This window comes from Notolabrus celidotus, chromosome 5 (assembly GCF_009762535.1).
Source record: "Notolabrus celidotus isolate fNotCel1 chromosome 5, fNotCel1.pri, whole genome shotgun sequence".
Lineage (NCBI taxonomy): Eukaryota > Metazoa > Chordata > Actinopteri > Labriformes > Labridae > Notolabrus > Notolabrus celidotus.
This window is the reverse complement of record NC_048276.1, coordinates 882,846-909,634: the sequence shown is the minus strand read 5'-3', so window position 1 is coordinate 909,634 and position 26,789 is coordinate 882,846. Positions and strand designations below refer to the sequence as shown.

Sequence of the window (26,789 nt, the reverse complement as noted above, 5' to 3'; positions counted from 1 at the left end):
TGATTTACAACATGAGGGAAAATGTTTGCTAACAGGATGAGGGAGTGTTCAGATGAATCTGGTGTTTGAATGATTCAGATTTTAGAGGGTCTCTGGGTTGGTTTAAATGGGACACAGTGAGACGTATTAGGGTGAAGATCCACTGAGACTTCTTTCCGTTTAGAGGAACTGAGAGCTCGGACGCAGATCAAATATGGATCTTTCTCTTCTCTCTCTCTTCTCTGGAAACACACGCACAGGAGGAAACGCTTATCTCTTCTTCTTCTCCTGAACGTCACATGATGCTTTTTAGACTTCTATAGGCTTAGACTGACACACTGGGATCCTGTTTCCTCTCTTCCTCTCTGCCTGTCTCTCACTTTAACTCTTCCTGTCCCATTAAAGTTACTAACCATAGACCTTTCTGGAGTCCCTGAGCTCCCTTGTCTCGTAGGTTCCCTCTGATCTCTGCTGTAGATTCTTCTTTTGGGGTCGTATTCATCCTTTCTTTCTTTCTTTTTTTTTCTTTCTTTCTTTCTTTCTTTCTTTCTTTTCTTCTTTCTTTCATTCCTTCCTTCCTTCTTCCTCCCTCCCTCTTCTTTCTTTCTCGATTATTCCTTTTCCTTTCATTCCTCCTTCTTTCTTTCTTTCATTCCTTCCTTCCCTTCCTTCCTCCTTCCCTCTTTCTTTCTTTCTTCCCTTTTACTCTCCTCTCTTTCTTTCTTTCTTTTTCTTTCTTTCTTTCTTTCTTCTTTCATTGTTCTTTCCAATGTTTCTTCATCCTTTATGTCTCATTCATTCTTCTGAAAGGAGACAGAAAGGATGAAGAACCTTGTCATTCCTTCTTTTCTTTCCTCCTTCTTTTCACCTTTCTTTTCTGTTCTTCTTTCTTCTTTCTTTTCATTCCTTACCTTCTCTCTTTCATATTTCTCCCTTCATTTCATTCTTTCTCTCTTTGTTCTTTCCATGTTTCTTCATCCTTTTGTCTCCTTTTCTCATCCCATCCTTTCCTTCTGTCATTCCTTCCCCATTTCTTCTCCTCTTTTTCTTTCTTCTGGTCTCCCTCTCTTCTCTCTTTTCTTAGACCTTTCTGGAGTCCCTGAGCTCCCTTGTCTCGTAGTTCCTCTGGATCTCTGCTGCTGTGGACGTGGTCAGACTCCAGCTGCTACAACTACTTACTATCCGTCTCCCACTATCATTCTCTCTCTCTCTTCATCTCCCTCTATCCCTCTCTCCAACACGGTCTCAGCAGCTGTGTGTCTAACATGAGTCTGGTCCTGCTGGAGGTTTCTGCTTGTTAAAGGAAGTTTGTCCTCTCCACTGTAACTAGGTTGGTCCACCTCAGCTGGTGTTGGGTGATGGTGAGGAGGTTGGCTTTTTGATAATGCTTATAGTTGAGCTCCTCTATCCCCTCTATCCAACCCCCAAATCAGTCTCAGCAGATGTCTGTCTAACTTGAGTCTGGTTCTGCTCGAGGTTTCTGCCTTTTAAAGGAAGTTCTTAGGTAGACTGCCAGGGAACTGACACACTAGGATCCTGTCTTTCCCTCTCTCTCCTCTCTCTGCCTGTCTTCTCACTTTAACTCTTCGTGTCCCATTAAAGTTACTAACCATAGACCTTTCTGGAGTCCCTGAGCTCCCTTGTCTCGTAGGTTCCTCTGGATCTCTGCTGCTGTGGACGTGGTCCAGACTCCAGCTGCTACAACTACTACTATCCGTCTCCCCACTATCATCTCTCTCTCTCTCTTATCTCCCTCTATCCCTCTCTCCAACACGGTCTCAGCAGATGTGTGTCTAACATGAGTCTGGTCCTGCTGGAGGTTTCTGCCTGTTAAAGGAAGTTTGTCCTTGCCACTGTAACTTGCTAAATGCTGCAAAGTGCTCTGCTCATGGTGGATTAAGATGAGATCAGACTGAGTCCTGTCTGGAAGATGGGACTGGATCTGATCCGGTCTTGATGCTGGGTCTTTGTTAATAATAGAACATAGAGTCCGGTCTAGACCGGCTCTGTTTGGAGAGAGTCTGAGGAGAACGATTGAGTGCGTGCTGTTCGTACCGAGTTGTGCGTCTTAGCAGTGATGGTGCGGATGGAGTCTGTGTCCCAGATGACCAGGTCAGCATCGGAGCTCACGGCGATCCGGCCCTTGCGAGGGTACAGGTTCAGGATCTTTGCCGCGTTGGTGCTGGTGACGGCGACGAACATGTTCTCGTCCATCTTACCTGTGGTCTGAGAGGGGAACACACACAGAGAGGAGATGGTTAGCATTCGTTTAAAGGGGTCTTCAAACCGGGCCCTGCTGGTCTCAGACACAGACACTGCTTAAAGAGACAGAGTCAGTTTAACCTTTAATAGCTAATCCACACATCTAAAGCTACATGCTCCGAGTCTGCACGCTGAACACGGAGGGGAAGAAATGAGAGCAGTGTGCTGTAACCAGGGTGAAGGAAAGGACAGATGTGGAGATAGAAAAGGAAAGGAGAGAGAGGAACACAGAGACAGTGAGGAGGGAGTGAGAGCTGGGAGAGGATGCAGGGAAAACAGAGACAGTCAGATAAAGAAAGGAGACGGAGGAGAAGAACGCCCTGAAATATAAAAATAGAAACAGGAGGAATGAAGAAGGTGTGGATTGACTCCTGAAACTCAAACAGAACAAAGAACAGAGATGACACACTAAGGGAAGGAGACGTCTTCTTTCCCTCAGGGGACAGAGGTTTGAAAGCACGACTAAATATCCTTCTTATTATTCCTCTCTTTTTTCTACATGTTGATAACCGGGAAGAAAAAACAGAAGTTCTCACCACAGCTTTGTCCCAGATCAGAGTCATCCTCTCCTCGACCCCGTTGACCCCTTCAGGGATCTGAGTGAAGTCGTCCTTGCCGATGGCTTTCTGCGCCACGCTGAAGGTACAGTGAGCGCTGCCGGTCACACTCAGGTCTCCACTGGAGGACGGGGACGAGAACACAGATCCACAATCACTACATGAGACGGTTATTATTCACTTTGGTCTCTACTGAGTGTCCTCCTTTGGTTCCCTATAAGAGCCAGGTGATGGCGCTTGAAGGGAGGTTAGTATGGGAGGTAGAGCCTTCAGTATCAGGCCCCTCTCCTTTGGAATCATCTACCAGTCAGGGTCCGGGAGGCAGACCCCCTCTCTACTTTTAAGAGTAGGCTTCAAACATTCCTTTTTGATAAAGCTTATAGTTAGAGCTGGATCAGGCTTGGACCAGGTCTTAGTTATGCTGCTATAGGCTTAGACTGACACACTGGGATCCTGTCTTTCCCTCTCTCTCCCTCTCTCTCCTCTCTCTGCCTGTCTCTCACTTTAACTCTTCCTGTCCCATTAAAGTTACTAACCATAGACCTTCTGGAGTCCCTGAGCTCCTTGTCTCGTAGGTTCCTCTGGATCTCTGCTGGAGATTCCTTTTTTGGGTCTGTTATTCATCCTTTCTTTCTTTCTTTCTTTCTTTCATTCCTTCTCTTTCTTCCTTTCCTTCTTTCTTCTTTCTTTCATTCCTTCCTTTTTACTTTCTGTCCTTTCTTTTCTTTCTTGCTTTCTTAACGTCTTTCTCTTTTTTATTCCTTACTTTTTTCTTTCATTCCTTCTTTCATTCTTTATTTCTCTCTTTTATTCATTTTTAATTTAATTTCATTCCTTTCTTTCTTTCCGTCCTTCTTTCTTTTCTTTCTTTCTTCCTTTCATTCCCTTTTCCTTTCATTCCTTGCTTTCTCTCTTTTCTTCATTCTTTCTTTCTGTCCCTCTTGCTTTCTTTACTTCTTTCTCTTTTTTTATTCCTTCTTCCTTTTTTATTCCTTTCATTCCTTCCTTTCTTCTTTCTTTCTCTCTTTGTTCTTTCCATGTTTCTTCATCCTTTATGTCTCCTTTTCTTATCCATTCCTTTCCTTCCCCATTTCTTCTCCTCTTTTCTTTCTTCTGGTCTCCCTCTCTTCTCTCTTTTCTTAGACCTTTCTGGAGTCCCTGAGCTCCCTTGTCTCGTAGGTTCCTCTGGATCTCTGCTGCTGTGGACGTGGTCCAGACTCCAGCTGCTACAACTACTACTATCCGTCTCCCCACTATCATCTCTCTCTCTCTTCATCTCCCTCTCTCCCTCTCTCCAACACGCTCTCAGCAGATGTGTGTCTAACATGAGTCTGGTCCTGCTGGAGGTTTCTGCCTGTTAAAGGAAGTTTGTCCTTGCCACTGTAACTTGCTAAATGCTGCAGAGAGGAGAGTTCAGTGACTCTGCCTCCTCTCCTCTGATGATCTGTTCAAACATTCCCTCGTTACAGTGTAAATAGGTTAAAGAACATGATAAAGTTGAGGTATATATGATGTGTTGTGGTTCATACCTGGACAGCAGTGTGTTCAGATAGTCTGGGGTGGTTGGATCAGGGCTGAGAGGAGGTGATGTTACAAAAGAAGCCGCCTTAGCCCAGTTCTTGCTCCAGTAATGCGTCCCATCAGTCCCCAGGCTGGCTGTGATTGGCTCCCCAAACACAACGTTTCCTGGGAAAGAAACAGCGTCAGAGTATCAAATGTTGAGCGTTCCAGATTGATTGGTATCAGAGGTTGTTTTGGCCGAAGCAGCAGTGAAGCCTGATTCATTCATCAGCAGGTTAATCTCCCTGACAGCGTTGATAATTCATCAGAGTGTTTGCAGAACAGGAACATTGCCCAATCTCTGAAGAGCCAAACGTCACCCTTGGCGATGTCTGAATCTCTCTTTGGCTCGGTTGTTACTGAGCTTGTTCTTTCATGCATGAGAGGTGAGGGTTTGATTCCTGTCACTAAAGAGCATGAGAGTTGATCCAAGCAGAGATATGACGCCTGTGACGGGTCTGAATAACATCAGGAGGACGCCTGAGGTCACATTTCATTCTAGAGTAGCAGAAAGTCGGCACAAGAGATCAGAACTCTCAAACCTGACGAATATTCAGAGAGAAGAGTTCAGATTTCTAAAACACAGATAAAATCCTCCAGGACTGAACGCTGTTCAGAGGCAGGTTTATTTGTTTTGGCTTGTGTATCAAGCAACATGTGTTTTAGTGAAGTTTCCAGAGCAGGACCTCGACCACGCCTCTTTCTGCTCTTTTATAAATTCCAGCCTCCTTCTTTCACTGACGCAATATCACAAAAATGAGACACATCCAACTCTCTCTGAAGACTCTTCAACCGGTCCAAAACACTGCAGCTGGAGTACAGACTACAACCAGGAAGAGAGAGCACATCTCACCTGTGTTAGCTTCTCTACACTGCCTCCCAATAAAACCTAGACCAGAATATAAAATCCTTCTTCTGACCTACAGAACTCTTAATGCTCAGACACCTTCATATCTTAAAGAGCTCATAGCACCCTATTCCCCCTCTAGAACACTACGCTCCCAACATGCAGGCCTGCTCATCGTACCTGAAGTCTCTAAAAGTAGTATGGGAAGTAGAGCCTTCAGTTATCAGGCCCCTCTCCTTTGGAATCATCTACCAGTCAGGGTCCGGGAGGCAGACACCCTCTCTACTTTTAAGAGTAGGCTTCAAACTTTCCTTTTTGATAAAGCTTATAGTTAGAGCTGGATCAGGCTTGGACCAGGTCTTAGTTATGCTGCTATAGGCTTAGACTGACACACTGGGATCCTGTCTTTCCCTCTCTCCTCTCTCTGCCTGTCTCTTACTTTAACTCTTCCTGTCCCATTAAAGTTACTAACCATAGACCTTTCTGGAGTCCCTGAGCTCCCTTGTCTCGTAGGTTCCTCTGGATCTCTGCTATAGATTCCTTTTTTGGGTCTGTTATTCATCCTTTCTTTCTTTCTTTCTTTCTTTCTTTCTTTACTTTCATTCATTCCTTCTTTCTTTCTTTCTCTCTTTGTTCTTTCCATGTTTCTTCATCCTTTGTCTTCTTTTCTTATCCATTCCTTTCCTTCCCCATTTCTTCTCCTCTTTTTCTTTCTTCTGGTCTCCCTCTCTTCTCTCTTTTCTTAGACCTTTCTGGAGTCCCTGAGCTCCCTTGTCTCGTAGGTTCCTCTGGATCTCTGCTGTAGATTCCTTTTTTTGGGGTCTGTTATTCATCCCTTCTTTTCTTTTTTACTTCTTTCTGTCTTCTTTCTTACTTTCTGTCCTTTCTTTTCTTTATTGCTTTCTTTACTTCTCTTTTTTTCCTTTTTCATTCCTTCTTTCTTTCTTTCTTTCTTTCTTTCTTTCTTTCTTCCCTCACTTCTCTCTCTTCTTCTGGCTTCCATTTTTTATTTCATTCATTTTTCCTGCCATTCTTTTCTTATTTCTTCCTTTCTTCCTTTCTCTCTTTGTTCTCTCCATGTTTCTTCATCCTCTATGTCTCCTTTTCTCACCCCCTCCTTTCCTTCTGTCATTCCTTCCCCATTTATTCTCCTCTTTTCCTCTCCTCTCCCTCTCTTCTCTCTTTTCTTAGACCTTTCTGGAGTCCCTGAGCTCCCTTGTCTCGTAGGTTCCTCTGGATCTCTGCTGCTGTGGACGTGGTCCAGACTCCAGCTGCTACAACTACTACTATCCGTCTCCCCACTATCATCTCTCTCTCTCTTCATCTCCCTCTATCCCTCTCTCCAACACGGTCTCAGCAGATGTGTGTCTAACATGAGTCTGGTCCTGCTGGAGGTTTCTGCCTGTTAAAGGAAGTTTGTCCTTGCCACTGTAACTTGCTAAATGCTGCAAAGTGCTCTGCTCATGGTGGATTAAGATGAGATCAGACTGAGTCCTGTCTGTGAGAAGTTCTTTACCTCTTTTCCGGGCCTGTGAGATGATGTCAGCGGCGCTCTTGCTCATGACCCGGGTCACGTAGAGAGGGCAGTTGGTTTGGCTGGCGATGGTGATGGCACGGAACACGGCCTCGGCCTCCAGCTGCAGGAGGGACAGGACATTGTGGGTGAGTCATGAACGGTTCCTCCATTAGGATTTCCTCAAACACACTTTAAATATCTTCACCACATCACATTACTTATTTTCAGAGCTGTGTTTTTCAATAATTCCCTTGAAACCAAAAGTGAAGCTTGTAATTTTAACTTCATGTACATTAAAGGTTTGTTCAGTGTCTCTGAGTCAGGGTTCAGTAAGACGTTTGTTTAGCAGCACTTGCTGAAGTCATGTTAATGTTTGCATGGTAACTAATAAGTAGAGAGGCAGATGTGATGGCTCTCTCTCTTGTGCACTTGTTTTTCAGTCTGCAGGATGACGCATAAACAACACTTCAGCTGATCATTGTGTTCCAGGCTACGAGTTCAACCGGAGTCCAAGAACCAATAAACTAAACTAAACAGGACACCAGACACTGATAAAACAGCCATCCAACTACATTTAATCATCACACTAAGCCTTCCACTCTCGTGAATCAAATCCACTGTATGACACTGACACTGTGGGAAAACTCCACGACAGAGTGGAAAATCACAGTCAGGCTGAAGATGGAGGAAGCACACAGCTTTATTCTGCTGCTTGTTAAAGGAACATTAGCACCATCAGGATCCTGTTCACTCAAAACCTCTAATGTGTCTGAAACCACGTGTGAAGAGAACGAGAACAATGTGTGTGTGTGGCACCAATTTAAAAATGTGTGTGTCCATTTTTTGACTGATTTTTTGGCATTCAAAAAAAAATGAAGTAAATATCATTGAGATGTTTCCTTAAAGGTGACATATCACGCTTTTTTCATCAACATATATTGGTCTAAGAGGTCCCCAAAACATGTCTTTAAAGTTTATGCTCAAAAAAACACTTTGAAATCAGATTCTGGTCTGCCTGTAAACCCCTCTTTTTCAGCCCTGCTCAGAACAGGCTGTTATCTGTGTCTGTGCCTTTAAATGAGAATGAGCTCTCTGACCACGCCCCCTCAGGAAGTGGGCGTGGCCTCGGCTCTCCGGCACATTGATCTAATGTTTACATGTTGTCTGAATATACACGGCTGCTCACAGACCCGCGTTACTTCAACCCTCTGAATCTGATCCAGAATCTGATCCTGACGGAGAGGCGCCTGCAGCAGGACCTTTCTGAACCATTGGTCACAGATTTAGTGTTTCTGGTTGTTTTATTTGTCAGCATGTCGACGTGTGTCTTGGTACACAGCGACCAACATGTAGCTATGTGGCTATGCTAACTAGCGCTAGCACTTTTCCATGATAAGTAAAAATCATCCACTAGATCTTCAAATCTGCAGACGTGGGGAGTCAAAGCGACCTCTGCCAGAAAGGCAGCGGGACCTTTCTGAAGGATTGGTCACAGATTTAGTGTTACTTGTTTTATTTGTTAGTATGTAGACGTGTGTCTTGGTACACAGCTACAGCTACAGCTACAGCTACAGCTACAACATGTAGCTATGTGGCTATGCTAACTAGTGCTAGCACTTTTCCATGAAAACTAAAAATCATCCACTAGATCTTCAAATCTGCAGACGTGGGGAGTCAAAGCGACCTTTGTGTTTATTAAGACAGCCTACAACTAGCATGCCTCCCTCCTAAGCTCCTTGTTAGCACACATGTGTGCAGGGAATGAAAAACGGAGGAGGGGTTGAGTTGTATTTTATACAGTCTATGGGCTGAACAAGCTCCGAGCTCTGACTTCCTGTTACAGACCGGATGGCGTTGTGACGTATGAAAAACACTGAAAACTGAAACGGCTGGTTTCAGCACACATTTACAGAAAGGTGGAGAAATCAGAACAGGGGCAGAATGGAGTCTTTGACTTTTCAGGGGGTTTGTAGACAGGGACACAGATTTCAGGTAGAGAACCATTAAAAAGTTGATTTGGCATGATATGTCACCTTTAATATTTAAAATCTCAATTTAGCACAGACACAGGAAATTAGTTTTACACACACACAAACACAGAGCTCAGACTCACGGTGGTGCTGTACCGATACTGATACAACCTTTAATGCGGTCTCAGGTATTGATGCCTCTGCCTTTAAATACACTGATCTGAAACCATCACTAATTATGGTGCGTTCACACGACACGTGAATAAAATCATTAGTGTGAGTGAAAGAACAATTAGCATGAAGCAGATTATGTGTTTGAATGAATTCGTGAGAGTTTAAAAATCTGAACTCCAGTGACTCATTCTCGCCGTGATATCCAATCAGCTTGCAGATCCTCCGGTGACGTACAGTCCTGCTCACCATTATTGGCACCCATGAAGTTTAAGTACATAAAGTGAGATATCTTCTGAAAAAAAAGAATCTTTTTTCTATAGAGAACTTGTGTTTGATACAAAAGAGAAAATGATAAACAACAATTAAAAAAAATACAAACTTAAAGCTTGCTGTGTCACTGGTATTGGCACCCTTTGCTGTAATTCAGTATGGAAACACAGTGTGACTCACCTGTGGTAAATCACAAATGAGAATCACCTGGGATAAATTGTCTGTGCCCATGTGACATGAATTAGCCAATGAATGATGACTTCTGTGTTTTTAAAAGGCCATCCGTTGTCCCCTGTTCCTTTATCACAGTGGTGAAGACAGAGGAGCTGTCTGAGGACATCAGAATCAACATACACAAGACCTCCAAAGGGTATAAGGTAATCTCCAAAGACCTTGGTATCCCTGTTTCAACAGTGTGGAATGTTATTAAGAAGTTTGCCAAGCATGGAACTGTTGAGAACCTCCCTGGACGTGGGGGGAAGAGAAAAATTGATGAGAGAAATCTTCAAAGGTTGGTGCGAATGGTAGAAAAAAAACCCACGTCAAACATCCAAAGACCTGAAGGCCAACCTGGAGCAGTGTGGGGTCATGGTTTCAACAAGTACCATACACTGCACACTAAACCAAACAGTGCTGCATGGGCAAAGACCAAGGAAGACACCATTGCTGAGGAAAAGACATAATAAGGAACGACTAATCTTTGCCAAAGAGTACCTGGACAAACCCCAATCCTTCTGGGAAAATGTTACAGACGGTGCAATGAAGCCTACAAGGAAAAGAACACCCTACCAACAGTTAAGCATGGTGGAGGATCCATAATGTTGTGGGGCTGCTTTGCTGCATCTGGTACTGGAGGCCTTGACCGTATCACAGGAATCAGGAAATCAGAGAATTATTAAAGGTGACATATCATGCAAAATTGACTTTTTAATGGTTCTCTCCCTGAAATCTGTGTCCCTGTCTCCAAACCCCCTGAAAAGTCAAAGACTCCATTCTGCCCCTGTTCTGATTTCTCCACCTTTCTGTAAATGTGTGCTGATACCAGCCGTTTCAGTTTTCTGTGTTTTTCATACGTCACAACGCCATCCGGTCTGTAACAGGAAGTCAGAGCTCGGAGCTTGTTCAGCCCATAGACTGTATAAAATACAACTCAACCCCTCCTCCGTTTTTCATTCCCTGCACACATGTGTGCTAACAAGGAGCTTAGGAGGGAGGCATGCTAGTTGTAGGCTGTCTTAATAAACACAAAGGTCGCTTTGACTCCCCACGTCTGCAGATTTGAAGATCTAGTGGATGATTTTTATTTGTCATGGATAAGTGCTAACGCTAATTAGCATAGCCACATAGCTACATGTTCATAGCTGTAGCTGTAGCTGTGTACCAAGACACACGTCTACATACTAACAAATAAAACAAGTAACACAGAATCTGTGACCAATCCTTCAGAAAGGTCCTGCTGCCTTTCTGGGAGAGGTCGGTTTGACTCCCCACGTCTGCAGATTTGAAGATCTAGTGGATGATTTTTAGTTTTCATGGAAAAGTGCTAGCGCTAGTTAGCATAGCCACATAGCTACATGTTGGTAGCTGTGTACCAAGACACACGTCGACATGCTGACAAATAAAACAACAAGAAACACTAAATCTGTGACCAATGGTTCAGAAAGGTCCTGCTGCAGGCGCCTCTCCGTCAGGATCAGATTCTGGATCAGATTCAGAGGGTTGAAGTAACGCGGGTCTGTGAGCAGCCGTGTATATTCAGCCAACATGTAAACATTAGATCAACGTGCCGGGCAGCCGAGGCCACACCCACTTCCTGAGGGGGCGTGGTCAGAGGGAAAACAGACTGTTCTGAGCAGGGCTGAAAAAGAGGGGTTTACAGGCAGACCAGAATCTGATTTCAAAGTGTTTTTATGAGCATAAACTTTAAAGACATGTTTTGGGGACCTCTTAGACCAATATATATTGATGAAAAAAGCGTGATATGTCACCTTTAAGACATTTTAGAGTGAAATGTCCTACCCAGTGTAAGAAAACTTGGTTTGCGTGGAAGATCATGGGTCCTCCAGCAAGACAAAGACCCAAAGCACACATCCAAAAGCACGCAGGAATGGTTGATAAGGAAAAAATTGACTGTTTTAAAATGGCCAGCAATGAGTCCTGATCTCAATCCGATTGAAAATCTTTGGTTTGAGCTGAAATCTGCCATTGGGGAAAAGAAACCTGCAAATGTTCAAGAGCTTGAACAATTTGCAAAGAAAGAGTGGGAGAAAATACCAGCTGAGAAGTGCAAGAAGCTCATAGATGGCTACAAGAAACGTTTGGAGGCTGTCATCACTGCCAAAGGTTCTGCAACCAAATATTAAAGAGGGGTTCCATTATTGCTGCACATGCTGTTTCTTCTGTTTCTTCTTTAAAATTACAATATTTAAGTTGAAAAAAGTATTTTCTTTGTTAAAGTACTTTGGACCTCCAATTAGAAGATCATGGTGATACAAATTTGGTACATTTTCATTTAATTCTGAAGATATTGTAGAGGTTTTGCAAAAAATGAAGGGGTGCCAATAATGGTGAGCAGGACTGTATGATGTGACTTACAGACCGGTGGAGGTTCCTTCATCTGGAATATCTGGGACACTTGTATCTCTGAGCAGCTTCCCTGAACTCTGTGACTCTACCTGTTTTTATGGGATCAGGGATAAACAGGAGCTCACCGCCCCCCTTTAGCGTAACCGGCTTCACCGCTCAATGTAGTCGAGCTCAACCTTGTTTGATGACGACAGATCTTAACAGAATACTGGGTCTAAATCTGCACAGATCAAGAGTCCCTCACTGGAGCTTTAAATCCTCTAACAGTCTATACTGTATGTGGACAGCATGTGTGTGTCGTACCTCTTCTGGTCTGCTCAGCACGTGTCCCTCTGGTCCAGTGATGCCCATCTGCAGCATGCGGCCCTGCTCCTGTTCACCAAACACACACAGAGAGTAACCTGTTAGCTCTTACATGGATCGGACTCAGGATCATTCAGAGGTTCGAGTGCTCAGGCTGATGTCAGCTCTTGGTCACACTCCAACATGATATTCTGTTTCTGTGTGAAGCATACAAGCCGCCCTGCTGTCATCTGGATCAGGCCACACACGGAGGACTGTGGGAAACCCCGCACTGGTGAAGGTCTCTGGTGAACTCCAGGCCGAGCTCCAGAATATCTGCGGCTGCATATTTGTGTGTGTAGTAAACGCAGACGTGACCCTGCATGGGGACACTTGGGCGGGACGTCTAAGAGGGTCCATGTGGATGCTTTACTAAGATACGCTTCCACAAAGTGACTCTCTGACATGGGCCAAGCTTTCCTAAGTCCATACAGGAAGGATGGACTCTAATGCTCCTGTGTGAACCAGCCTTGTGCAGAATAAGCTAATCCATGGAGAGCTAGCTTCATACAAATCTACTAGTTAGCCTCGTACATAGATCTTTATGGAGCTAGCAGAAGCAGCTAATCCCTGGAGCTAGCTTCCCTTCCTCTGTGCTGTTTTGTTTAAATGCATCAAGCTGTGGAATGCTATGGATTTAGCGTGACCATGACAACTTCAAAACAAAAGACAGACTGGAGGGTAATGTAAGTTAGCTGAGGGAACTATAGGGAGGAAAACTGTGAGTCACTTCAGGCCGGCTGCCAAACACTTCCATCCCAGAGAGACCACACAGACCAGAAGCTCCACTTTAAAGGAGAAACTTGTTACTCAGACAGTTTTTCTTAACGGTGGTGACTGTTCGAGGAGCGAGAACCTGTTGATGACAGATTTGAAGAATCTAGAAGTGTCTGCGTCTGAGATCAACTCCAGGTGTGTTTCTACATTAAGAATCCTGCAGCTCAGACATTACTGTGCTGAAGGTTAACGTCTTAGAGAGGAACTACAGATTAAAGGTGCTTTTGAACCGCATGAACCAGGGTCTAAATTTAGTTCCTGGGTAGTTAATCTCCGCCTGAACAGCCCTTGCCTTTCAAAGCTCCAGGATCTTTGGGGGCGGGGCCTGCAATGCTGAACGTACCGTCAGTGTTTAAGACCTCCTGAACATTGGTCTTCTCTGAGCCTGATAGTTTGAATGCGTCTCTGTCAGCTCCCGGTGTTCCGGTTTTAAAAGTGACCCTGTAAACTGGAGACCTTCAGCTGAACGTGTCAGTGTTTGTGGAGTTTACACAGCTGTTGAAACACAGAGGGAGTTCCTGGGAATGCAAACTAGTTTAGTTTTTATTAAGATTTCAAAATATCCTCATCAGATATTTAATGATGGTCTAAAGACGTTTATGAGGGATGCATCCGGCTGAGAGTCTCCAGTTAACAGGGTCGCCGTTTAAACCAAAACACCGGCGATCTCTGCGATCACGGCTTTTTGAGATCAAAAGGATTTTAAAGGCGTGTTGAAACGTCTTTGCTACTCGTGCTTATCTCCTCTCACGTGTTGATTCAGTCATCGCTTTTTCCATGTTTCTAACTGCAGGCGCAAAATTTTCCCTTTTTTTTTACGTTTTTCTGCTTTTGGAGCAAAATTTCCAAATTTGAGGAAAATTATTTTTTTCGACAGGCTCCGGGTCAACTTTTTGGTCAAATTTTTTTTGTCAATTCTTTTTTTGTTCAAAAAAATTTTTGTCAAATTTTTTTTTTTTAATTTTTTTGTCAATTTTTTTTTTCAAAAAATATTTTTTCAAAAAAATAAAAATGTTCACTTTTTTTTTTTTCAAATTTTTTCTTTTCAAAATTTTTCTTTTCAAAATTTTTCTTTTCAAAATTTTTCTTTTCAAAATTTTTCTTTTCAAAATTTTTCTTTTCAAAATTTTTTTTTTCAAATTTTTTTTCACATTTTTTTTTAAAAGTGACCCTGTAAACTGGAGACCTTCAGCTGAACGTGTCAGTGTTTGTGGAGTTTACACAGCTGTTAAAACACAGAGGGAGTTCCTGGGAATGCAAACTAGTTTAGTTTTTATTAAGATTTCAAAATATCCTCATCAGATATTTAATGATGGTCTAAAGACGTTTATGAGGGATGCATCCAGCTGAGAGTCTCCAGTTAACAGGGTCGCTGTTTAAACCAAAACACCGGTCCATCTCTGACAGGGATTTTCACAAACTACAACAACACAATAGTAATCTCCTCCATGCTAACAGGCTAACATGATGATGCCGGCCTGTCCGTCTCCTCCTATGGTGTCATCTTTGTTGAATGGCCTTTGTCTCTTCCTTACTGCCCTCTACTGGTCTGGAGGTGTAGTGCGATTATATATTTCTTTCTCCATATGTCACTGGCATGATTTGCAAAACCTCGGTGGAGACAGACAACAACGGGGCCACCGGATCCATTTAGTCCCTGGAACTAAAGGTGCATTTTGACCAAGTAGTTCTGGGGTCTTTTAGCCCCCAGAACTACTTTACCCTGAACTAAAAGGTTCCTGTGGTTGACTGTGCAAATCAGGCCAGTGATATATGGAGGAAAAAATATACATTAAATAGTATTTTGAAATCTTAATAAAAACTAAACTAGTTTGCATTCCTAGGAACTCCCTCTGTGTTTCAACAGCTGTGTAAACTCCACAAACACTGACACGTTCAGCTGAAAGTCCCAGGACCTTTGAAAAGTACTACCCCCAAAGCAGGGGCTTTTCAGGGGGAGATTAACTACCCCTGAACTGAATTTAGACCCTGGTTGCTCCGGTCGAAACGCACATAGTTCTGGGGTCATCGTTATAGTTGTACTTTCAGTATGACCTGAACAAACCGTCTGTACGTCAGGAGCTTTAAAGTAAAGTCATGACAACTTTGGTCTCAAGCATGATGAAGAGCAGACCCCCTCAAAGTCCTGATTCAAATCTGGGTTGGGGATCTAGGATTTGGAATGAATCAGATCCAACACACACATACATACACGGGACGTTACAGAGTCCAGGCTCTGTCTGGAGCTCTGACTAACACGACTACACTCCAGTTCAGACGCTGCATTGGTCCACAGTGCAGAGCCGTGCTGTGTTTACTACACCCACACATTAAACAGGAAACACTCCCCTTCATCACTGACAGCATGTTTAGTCTGCAGGTACACGAGAGGATCTGCGATAAGACTGGGAACTGAAGTGAACCACAGTAAATCAACTCAAACAGATCCAAGAGCTGGAGGTGGAGGTGGAGGTGGAGGTGGAGCTGGAGGTGGACGAGGCAGGAGGGGAATAAAGAAGAAGAAGGTTTATATTCCTCTTGATTTTTACCTCAGCAATGATCTCTCCGTTCTCAGCGTGGACCTGAGCGATGCCTCCCCGCTCTGCCAGGAAAGTGAAGATCTCGTAGAGCTGCAGGAGGAGGAGGAGACACAGAAACAGTTGAATAACAGTGACGTGCTTTTTATATCAAACCCTGTTTACACAAGAATCAAACACTACATTTAATCCCAGGGGTCGGGCTGAAGCAGGAGGCCACAATTTACATGATTTGTGCGACCACGGCGCGCTGTAATTATCCTGTGTGGTCTCCAGGGCCCGTGTGGGATGTTGTAATGTTGCTGCGCCACAGTTCCTCATGAGCCGCATGACATCAGGGTTTCAAGGCTGAGTGTTCCTGCTGCCTCACGTGCTCCTCTGATGGACTGGATCAGATACGGCTGCATGAGAAACTCTAAGAGTCCTTCCTCACAGCGTCTGACTTCATGTTTTAACTTTCCCCAGCTTGACAAACTTACACTTTACATCACTGATGAGGAGGAGAGGAGGAGAGAGGAGAGAGGAGGGAGGAGGGAGGCTTCTCTTAAAGTCAGGACGTCAGTGTGAAATCTGAAGGTCATGATTTACTCACTTCCTTAGACACAGGGACGCTCAGAGCTGAACCCACGCCCTGATGTCATGTTTTCATGCTTGTTAATCAATTATATTGATCACAGTTCGATTTCTTTAAGAGGGTAATGATATTTAAGCATCCATGAACACACGTTTACATCTTCAAGACCATCTTTAAAAAAATACTCTCCAGTAAGAGACGACTGGCTTATAGTTAGAGCTGGATCAGGCTTGGACCAGGTCTTAGTTCTGCTGCTATAGGCTTAGACTGACACACTGGGATCCTGTCTTTCCCTCTCTCTCCTCTCTCTGCCTGTCTCTCACTTTAACTCTTCCTGTCCCATTAAAGTTACTAACCATAGACCTTTCTGGAGTCCCTGAGCTCCCTTGTCTCGTAGGTTCCTCTGGATCTCTGCTGTAGATTCTTTTTTTGGGGTCTGTTATTCATCCTTTCTATTTTCTTGCTTTCATTCTTTCTTTCTTGCTTTCTTTCTTTCTTTCTTTCTTTCTTGCTTTCATTCTTTCTTTCTTTCTTTCTTTCTTTCTTTTCTTGCTTTCATTCTTTCTTTCTTTCTTTCTTTCTTTCCTTCTTTCTTTTGTTCCTTCTTTCTTTCCTTTCTTTCCTTTTTTTTCCTTTCTTTTTCTTTCTTTTTTCTTCTTCTTCTTCCTTCTTCTTTCTTTCTTTCTTTCTTTCTTTCCTTTCCTTCTTTCTTTCTTTCTTTCTTTCTTTCTTTCCTTCTTTCTTTCTTTACTTCTTTCTTTCTTTCAATCCTTTTTCCTTTGTCCTTTCATCCCTTCCTTCTTTCCTTCTTTCTCTCTTTCTTTGCTTCCTTTTTCCTTTCTTTCTTTCTTTCTTTCTTTCTTCCTTCCTTTCTTTCTTTCTTTTTTCCTTCCTTCTTTCTTTCTTTTTATTACCCCTTTGTCCTTTCGTCCCTTCCTTTTTTCTTTCTCTCTTTAGTTCTTTCCATGTTTCTTCATCCTTTATGTCTCCTTTCATTCGTCGTGAAAGGAGACAGAAAGGATGAAGAAACCTTGTCATTCCTTCTTTTCTTTCCTTCCTTCTTTTCACCTTTCTTTTCTGTTCTTCTTTCTTTCTTTCTTTCTTTCTTTCTTTCTTTCATTCTTACCTTCTCTCTTTTCATATTTCTCCCTTCATTTCTTTCTTTCTCTCTTTGCTCTTTCCATGTTTCTTCATCCTTTATGTCTCCTTTTCTCATCCCCTCCTTTCCTTCTGTCATTCCTTCACCATTTCTTCTCCTCTTTTTCTTTCTTCTGGTCTCCCTCTCTTCTCTCTTTTCTTAGACCTTTCTGGAGTCCCTGAGCTCCCTTGTCTCGTAGGTTCCTCTGGATCTCTGCTGCTGTGGACGTGGTCCAGACTCCAGCTGCTACAACTACTACTATCCGTCTCCCCACTATCATCTCTCTCTCTCTCTTCATCTCCCTCTATCCCTCTCTCCAACACGGTCTCAGATTCAGATGTGTGTCTAACATGAGTCTGGTCCTGCTGGAGGTTTCTGCCTGTTAAAGGAAGTTTGTCCTTGCCACTGTAACTTGCTAAATGCTGCAAAGTGCTCTGCTCATGGTGGATTAAGATGAGATCAGACTGAGTCCTGTCTGGAAGATGGGACTGGATCTGATCTTGGTCTTGATGTTGGGTCTTTGTTAATAATAGAACATAGAGTCCGGTCTAGACCTGCTCTGTTTGTTGTGATTTGGTGCTTTATAAATAAAGATTGATTGATGAGACTTGTTAAGGGGTGGGTGAGGATAATGTGATGTACCTCACTGTTGCTCATCTGGTAGTAGTCCTTGTAAGCCATGTAGACCTGGAACGAGTTCACACCTGTAACAGAAACACAACAAGAAGAAGAAAACACATGAATTTTTCGAGTCCTACAACAACACGTGTTAACGTTTAAAACCCCACACAGTCGTTTGTGTGTCACGCCGCCACAGCCCACCTTTCTCCTTGATGAGGGTGTCCACTTCCTGCTTCACGCTGTCGTTCCAGTGGGTGATGTCCATGTGGAGGGAGTAATCACAGCAGGACTTCTCGTCCGCCCACTGCCTCCACTGGTCGTAGGCCTCCATCAGGCTGCTGCCAGGGTCAGGGATCACGTGGTCGACTGGAGGAGGAGGCAGGAGGGATATTTAAGGAGAGAAAGGAGGTGAAAATGAAAGGCGTGACAGAGCGGGGTGTGGACGGTCTCACATGAAGAGAAGTGGACAGAGTGATGTCAGGATGTGTCTGCTGGTCTCTGTGTTATTCATGGTGCATAATCAGCTGTCTGTCTGAGTTCCAGCAGCCGGAGGGGACCGACCTCGTCAGACGTCACATCACATTTTCAACATCTCTGTCTGAGTGCAGGTGTCCTTGATGCATTCAGGGTCCACTGACACTGTGGGTATTTTCAGAACTTTGTCTTTGGTTGCATCAGCACAGTCACGTTTTAAGTTCAAAGAGCGGCACACAGGAAGTGGATTGAGTTTTCAGTGGAGCAGGGAGGTGATTCAGAGGACTTTAAGGCACAACAGATGGAAGTTCTTATGTTCAAATATTTAGTGTGTTTATTGGAGAGTAGTGACAAAATAATTCCTGGAGGATAAATCTGAATTATGATACAGAAATGTGTAAAAATATATCCTCCCTACTGCTTTTAAACACGTTTACTCTCTGGTCTGATGACATATTATTGTATATTATATTATATTATGTTATGTTATGTTATGTTATGTTATGTTATGTTATGTTATGTTATGTTATGTTATGTTATGTTATGTTATGTTATATTATATTATATTATATTATATTATATTATATTATGTTATGTTATATTATATTATATTATATTATATTATATTATATTATGTTATGTTATATTATATTATATGACATTATATTATATTATATTATATGACATATTATATTATATTACATTATATTATATTATATGACATTATAGTATATTATATTATAGTATATTATATTATGTTATAGTATATTATATTATATATTATATTATATTTTATTACATTATATCATATCACATTCTATTCTATTCTATTCTATCACATTATATAATATAATATCATATCATATTAATGTATATTATATTATATCATATTATATTATTTTATTTAAATTTATTTTATTTCATTTCATTTTAATATGTATACAGACATATATATATTTATCATATTGCATATTGCACCTCAACTTCATCACAGTGCAGGTTATATTTTTGTTAAATTTGTGAAATGACACATATTTATACCATGTGTAACATCTGAATAAATCTTTAGTTTTTAACCTATTATTATTTTTTTCTGTATTTGTGCTCTATTAATTTTGTACTACTCTTGCATGTCTGTGTTTCTGCAACAGCTGAATTTAAAGGATCAATAAAGTATTATTATCTTATCTTAATAAGTCATGTTTAATGATTGTACATAGAGACAGAGTTATATTGTGGTCAAATTCCTCCTATGTGTGCACATACAGCTGATTCTGATGATGTGAAATCAATAAACATGTCTGAATATTTCATGTTTGTTCTCTCTCAGATTATTCATGGACAGTCAATCCTCATCATACACAACATGTAATAAAAATCCTGCTTTATCTGAGTCAGCTGTAATACAATAAGGCCGCCTGCTGGCTCTCCAACTGACTGTGCTCTTATCTCATTAAAGACGACCCAATCTGCTTATCTGCTCTTTGCATGTTAACAGGATCGAGCTGGAAACAGCAGTTAGAGCTGAAACACTGCTGTGTAGTACGGTGGCTCTCTGACCTTCCACACGAACACAACCTCATCTGTGAGAGACGGACAGATACAGTGTCACAGACGAACACAGAGAGCATGTTTCCACTCTCCCTCTCTCTGGAATATAATCCCTGAATGAAAGGAGCTCATGAATAGAGCTTACAGGGACACGCCTGTCTGTTTTAGACGCAGCGTTCTCCTGGCAGACAACGCGCAGGGCAGCAGCAGCAGCAGCAGCAGCCGGCTCAAAGGAAGTTAATGGTATTAATGAGACTATAGTATCCAGCAGCTGTTAGCGTGTTAGCGTCTGGTGTCTGAGCTACATGAAGCTTGCATTTACATCCACACTGTGCAGCTATGCAGACAGACAGACGGACAGACGGACAGTGGTGTTGTGTTTCTGTGGGAGAAGAGATTCTTTTAAACCCTCCTCCTGAGTCCTGGCCCCCCAAACACCAAACACTCACTCTTTTGTACGGTCCTGTTTTTGGAGGGCCGCCCAAATCCATCCAATAAAGCTTCTCCTCCCTTTCTCTCCCCCTCCCTCCCTCCCTCCTGCACTCTTTACCCTCCTCTAACTTTACTCTCTATGTTGCACGTCCTTTACCCGTCATGGTCGTGCCCCCGGCGAGAGCAGCCTTTGATCCCTGAGCGAAGTCGTCCACGGTGGTGGTTCCACGGTACGGCATCTGGAAGTGGGTGTGGATGTCGATGCCGCCGGGGATCACCATCTTCCCGTTGGCCTCGATGGTCTTCACTCCACCGGGAACAATCAGGTTGTCTCCGATCTGCCTGTTGGAGGGAAGGGGGACGGTTTCATACTTCAGAACTATTTAAGAACAAAAGATTTCAGACAGCAGAATAAATCATGTGGTTTTCCCCCGTCCTCACTATAATCATGCATCACAATGGAAGAAATCTGCATCTTGCACGCCATGAACGTTTCAAAACCTCAATCTGTCTCCCTCTGTGTGCAGAATGCTCATCCCTGTTCCCCAAAAACACTAAGCAGAGTCCTCTAATGAAGCACAGTTCTTTAACTCCAGACTTTGAGCTTTAAAAGACGACACAGAGAAGATTCTTATATTTAAGAGGCTGAGACCAACAAACGTCTGACTCGTGCAGAACTGGGTCGAGTTTGGCAGGCTAAACAAGATGCCCCAGACATCCCTCTGCCCAGCGATGCTCTGCAGCTCATCCAGGGGGATTTCAAGGCGTTCCCATGCCAGACAGGATATTTAATCCCTGCAGAGAGTTCTGGGTCTCCTCCCAGTTTGAGTGCTCGGAAAACCCCCAAAGACACCCAGGAGGCGACCTTATCAGACTCCCAAACCACCTCAACTCCTACGTCTGAGTCCAGCCATCACAGACTGCATGTGTGCATGTGTTTAAAGAAGTTATTGGTAGATAAAGAAGTTGTATTAAAGTCATGCCTGAAGCAGCACATTGTCACCATGTCAACACTTCAACACTCGGCCCTGTTGTTCAGACTTTACAGAGCAGACCGGCCAGACACTCAGACGGGCAGGCAGAGGCCGGAGTCTCTGTGAGGCTGCCAGCAGCTCAATGCTCCAGCAGGCATCTGGGTGCTTATTATGCAACACCATGCTTTCTGTGGGTGCCTCTCTCCTCGCTCTCAGGGACGGGAACGGGGGGGGGACGGGGGGGGGACAAAGAGACTATAATTGGAAAATCAAGAGGGAGCTGAACGGGAGGGAACGAGAGGACAGGCGGATTCAGGGAGACACAGAGAGAGAGGAATTCAAACTGCCCTCGCCTTGTCTGGCCGGGCGGGACGTGAAACTCTGGACTCAACGGGCTGCTATCACTTTGTCCTGGAGCCAACTGCCTCCGAGCTGAACCCTCAAAAACAGGGACTCTGATTCTGGTCCAGACCGGCCAGCAGGACACTGTGTGCCTGGAGGAGCAGCTTGTGCTCGCACACGTTTCCTCTGAAGTTAACTTTCACTCATTCTGCAGGAAGAGTTAATGAGGACGCTAAATTTGGATCAGGGTTTCCAGACAATAACAGCAGAAGATAAAATCCCCTGAAGAACAAAAGTTTTCTTTGACTGGACTCTTCCTTCATAGAGGATCTGATCATGATTCAACAAGGACTGCAACTACAGAATATTAAAATGGGACAATTTCTTGTTGCAAAAAGTAGTCCAAAAAAAGAAAAGCAGCTTATCCTTACATTTAAGAAGTCCGACTGCAGCATCAGGTCAAAATAATCACTTAAAAAATGACTGAAACAATTAATAATAAAAATGTTAAATCTATTACTCTGTCATTTCTCACATCTCTGGATTTAAATAACAGCTTTACTATAATTTTTAATTTCTCTTAAAATAATTTGAGTTTACTTGAATTCATCAAAAACAACCTCCTGTTTTTTTCATGGTTCCATGGTGCACACTTTGGGTTTCATGGGGACTATTTTCAGCATTAATCTGACATTTTGAGACTTAGATTTAGAACACTTTGAGGTTTTAGAAAGATGTAGGCTCCAGCTTTTTGCTATGATTGTCCACATGTGTGCAAGAATCATGAGGGATGTGAGCGTTTAGTCCACTAAAGCTGGCAGCACAATTATTAATGTTGTGATCACTGTAGGTCTGAATTGTCAGCCATATATCATATCTAAGCTATAGTGCAGACACCCACCACTAGCTGGGGCTGTAGCTCCAATTAATGGCTATCATAACGCTATAATGCTCTACTACCTGGATGTAAACGAGCACAGCGGAGAGATGGTGATGCAAAACCAGCGTAACTCCAATTAATGGCTATCATAATGCTATAATGCTCTACTACCTGGATGTAAACAAGCACAGCGGAGAGATGGTAATGCAAAACCAGCGTAGCTCCAATTAATGGCTATCCTAATGCTATAATGCTCTACTACCTGGATGTAAACGAGCACAGCGGAGAGATGGTAATGCAAAACCAGCCTAGCTCCAATTAATGGCTATCCTAATGCTATAATGCTCTACTACCTGGATGTAAACGAGCACAGCGGAGAGATGGTAATGCAAAACCAGCGTAGCTCCAATTAATGGCTATCATAATGCTATAATGCTCTACTACCTGGATGTAAACGAGCACAGCGGAGAGATGGTAATGCAAAACCAGCGTAGCTCCAATTAATTGCTATCATAATGCTATAATGCTCTACTTACTACCTGGATGTAAACGAGCACAGCGGAGAGATGGTAACGCAAAACCAGCGTAGCTCCAATTAATGGCTATCATAATGCTATAATGCTCTACTTACTACCTGGATGTAAACGAGCACAGCGGAGAGATGGTAATGCAAAACCAGCCTAGCTCCAATTAATGGCTATCATAATGCTGTAATGCTCTACTACCTGGATGTAAATGAGCACAGCGGGGAGATGGTAATGCAAAACCAGCGTAGCTCCAATTAATTGCTATCATAATGCTATAATGCTCTACTACCTGGATGTAAACGAGCACAGCGGAGAGATGGCAATGCAAAACCAGCGTAGCTCCAATTAATGGCTATCCTAATGCTATAATGCTCTACTACCTGGATGTAAATGAGCACAGCGGAGAGATGGTAATGCAAAACCAGCGTAGCTCCAATTAATGGCTATCATAATGCTATAATGCTCTACTACCTGGATGTAAATGAGCACAGCGGAGAGATGGTAATGCAAAACCAGCGTAGCTCCAATTAATTGCTATCATAATGCTATAATGCTCTACTACCTGGATGTAAACGAGCATAGCGGAGAGATGGTAATGCAAAACCAGCGTAGCTCCAATTAATAGCTATCCTAATGCTATAATGCTCTACTACCTGGATGTAAACGAGCACAGCGGAGAGGCTATAATGCTCTACTACCTGGATGTAAACGAGCACAGCGGAGAGATGGTAATGCAAAACCAGCGTAGCTCCAATTAATGGCTATCATAATGCTATAATGCTCTACTACCTGGATGTAAACGAGCACAGCGGAGAGATGGTAATGCAAAACCAGCGTAGCTCCAATTAATGGCTATCATAATGCTATAATGCTCTACTACCTGGATGTAAATGAGCACAGCAGAGAGATGGTAATGCAAAACCAGCGTAGCTCCAATTAATGGCTATCATAATGCTATAATGCTCTACCACCTGGATGTAAATGAGCACAGCGGAGAGATGGTAATGCAAAACCAGCGTAGCTCCAATTAATGGCTATCATAATGCTATAATGCTCTACTACCTGGATGTAAACGAGCACAGCTGAGAGATGGCAATGCAAAACCATCACAGGCATGTGGACGTCGACCTGCAGGGAGGACCAAGGCGGGTGGTGCTAGCTCGGCGGCTGTGGCTCAGTGGGTGGAGTCGGTCGTCTATCAATCTGAAGGTTGGCGGTTCGATCCCAGCTCCAGCAGTCACATGCCGAAGTGTCCTTGAGCAAGACACTGAACCCCGAATTGCTCCCTCTGTTGTTCAGAGGTGTGTGAATGAGAACGAATGTAATCAACTAATACTGATGGTCCCTTACAGGAGCAGCCTCTACCATCAGAGAGTGAATGGGTATGAATGGGTGAACATGATGAGTAGTGTAAAAGCGCTTTGAGTGGTCAGAAAGACTAGAAAAGCTCTATATAAGTACAAGTCCATTTACCATTTACCATTTACCAGCTCCAAAAGTGTTAGCCTAACTCTGCAAACCAATTCAAATCATTTTCACGTGACATCACACACTTATGGCCCCACCCCCCTGGAGGGCAAGAAAGTCCTCTTCCTGCTACAGGGAAATGAAGAGCTGGACTCTTTGATCCTGACAGTCTGGAGATAAAGTGGTCTGAGGTGAGGTGAGGAGAAGGTTCATATTTACTGTGGAGGCTTGTAGAGACGGTTTAACACGTCTGCATGAATGATATCAGTCACCTTCACTCTGATGAGGAAGAGTTCCTCACCCTACAGCCCTCAGACTGCAGCTTCACTGACCCCACCAGATCCTGAACACTTTATCTGTCTGCCCTTTTAGAGTCTTCCATCCTGGAGGCGGTATAAAGGGAAGGGTTCTTCTTTAGATGAATGTAAACATCACCAATGTGAAGTTCAGTGATATTAATATGTCTTATTCTGAAGAGATGGACGTTTAAGGAGCTCCACAGAAAGTTCAAAGTCCCACCAGGAAGAACTTCATTTCTGTTCGTCATCTGATCTCCAACGAGAGGGATTAACTTGAATAGGTAAGAAACGATGATCCGGGGAACAGGTGGAGGATTAACAGAGAGTGGGAGTGAATGAAAACAGAGCAGAGAGGAGGACGGCTCAGCACTTACTTAATGACGCCATCCTCCATGTAGATGTCGGCATGGAAGGACTGGTCATCGTTCACGATCCTCCCGCCTTTGACCAAAAGCCTGTCGCTCTGAGGAGAGAGGGAGGAAGAGGAGAGAGGGAGGAAGAGGAGAGGAGAGGAGAGAGGGAGGAAGAGGAGAGGAGAGGAGAGAGGGAGGAAGAGGAGAGGAGAGGAGAGAGGAAGAGGAGAGAGGGAGGAAGAGGAGAGAGGGAGGAAGAGGAGAGAGGGAGGAAGAGGAGAGAGGGAGGAAGAAGAGAGGAGAGGAGAGGAGAGAGGAAGAGGAGAGAGGGAGGAAGAGGAGAGAGGGAGGAAGAGGAGAGAGGGAGGAAGAGGAGAGAGGGAGAAAGAGGAGAGAGGGAGGGAGAGGAGAGAGGGAGGAAGAGGAGAGAGGGAGGAAGAGGAGAGAGAGGGAGGAAGAGGAGAGAGGGAGGGAGAGGAGAGAGGGAGGAAGAGGAGAGAGGGAGAAAGAGGAGAGAGGGAGTGAGAGGAGAGAGGGAGGAAGAGGAGAGAGGGAGGGAGAGGAGAGGAGAGAGGGAGGGAGAGGAGAGAGGGAGGGAGAGGAGAGAGGGAGGAAGAGGAGAGAGGGAAGGAGAGGAGAGAGGGAGAAAGAGGAGAGAGAGGGAGGGAGAGGAGAGAGGGAGACAGAGGAGAGAGGGAGGGAGAGGAGAGGAGAGCGGGCGAAAGAGGAGCGGGGGAGGGAGAGGAGAGGAGAGAGGGAGGGAGAGGAGAGAGGGAGGGAGAGAGGGAGGAAGAGGAGAGAGGGAGGGAGAGGAGAGAGGGAGGAAGAGCAGAGAGGGAGAAAGAGGAGAGAGGGAGGGAGAGGAGAGAGGGAGGAAGAGGAGAGAGGGAGGAAGAGGAGAGAGGGAGGAATAGAAGAGAGGGAGGAAGAGGAGAGAGGGAGGGAGAGGAGAGAGGGAGGAAGAGGAGAGAGGGAGGGAGAGGAGAGAGGGAGGAAGAGGAGAGAGGGAGGGAGAGGAAAGAGGGAGGAAGAGGAAAGAGGGAAGAAGAGGAGAGAGGGAGGGAGAGGAGAGAGGGAGAAAGAGGAGAGAGGGAGGGAGAGGAGAGAAGGAGGAAGAGGAGAGAGGGAGGAAGAGGAGAGAGGGAGGAAGAGGAGAGAGGGAGGAAGAGCAGAGAGGGAGGAAGAGGAGAGAGGGAGGAAGAGCAGAGAGGGAGGAAGAGAAGAGAGGGAGGAAGAGGAGAGAGGGAGGAAGAGCAGAGAGGGAGGAAGAGAAGAGAGGGAGGAAGAGGAGAGAGGGAGGAAGAGGAGAGAGGGAGGGAGAGGAGAGAGGGAGGGAGAGGAGAGAGGGAGGGAGAGGAGAGAGGGAGGGAGAGGAGAGAGGGAGGGAGAGGAGAGAGGGGGAAGAGCAGAGAGGGAGGAAGAGAAGAGAGGGAGGAAGAGGAGAGAGGGAGGAAGAGCAGAGAGGGAGGAAGAGAAGAGAGGGAGGAAGAGGAGAGAGGGAGGGAGAGGAGAGAGGAGAGGAAGAGGAGAGAGGGAGGAAGAGGAGAGAGGGAGGAAGAGGAGAGAGGGAGGGAGAGGAGAGAGGGAGGAAGAGGAGAGAGGGAGAAAGAGGAGAGAGGGAGGAAGAGGAGAGAGGGAGGAAGAGGAGAGAGGGAGGAAGAGGAGAGAGGGAGGGAGAGGAGAGGAGAGAGGAAGAGGAGAGAGGGAGGAAGAGGAGAGGAGAGAGGAAGAGGAGAGAGGGAGGAAGAGGAGAGAGGGAGGAAGAGGAGAGAAGAGGGGA

The 26,789-nt window shown here is 44.3% G+C and overlaps 1 protein-coding gene across 1 annotated transcript in view; it reads right to left on the bottom strand.

Moving 5' to 3' along the window:
- The window catches only part of dpysl3 (dihydropyrimidinase like 3), a 43,218-nt gene extending 18,080 nt beyond the window's left edge, over positions 1–25,138 (bottom strand). Inside the window, exons 1-10 of the mRNA XM_034684323.1 lie at positions 25,031–25,138; positions 20,325–20,509; positions 17,912–18,076; positions 17,732–17,793; positions 15,390–15,470; positions 12,025–12,093; positions 6,722–6,842; positions 4,328–4,484; positions 2,778–2,919; positions 2,035–2,205 (exon numbers count right to left, since the gene is read on the bottom strand). Coding sequence (XP_034540214.1) covers positions 2,035–2,205; positions 2,778–2,919; positions 4,328–4,484; positions 6,722–6,842; positions 12,025–12,093; positions 15,390–15,470; positions 17,732–17,793; positions 17,912–18,076; positions 20,325–20,509; positions 25,031–25,050 — 1,173 coding nt within the window. The 5' untranslated portion in view covers positions 25,051–25,138. The remainder of the gene's footprint in view (positions 1–2,034; positions 2,206–2,777; positions 2,920–4,327; positions 4,485–6,721; positions 6,843–12,024; positions 12,094–15,389; positions 15,471–17,731; positions 17,794–17,911; positions 18,077–20,324; positions 20,510–25,030) is intronic.
- Between the last annotated feature and the right edge of the window lie 1,651 nt (positions 25,139–26,789).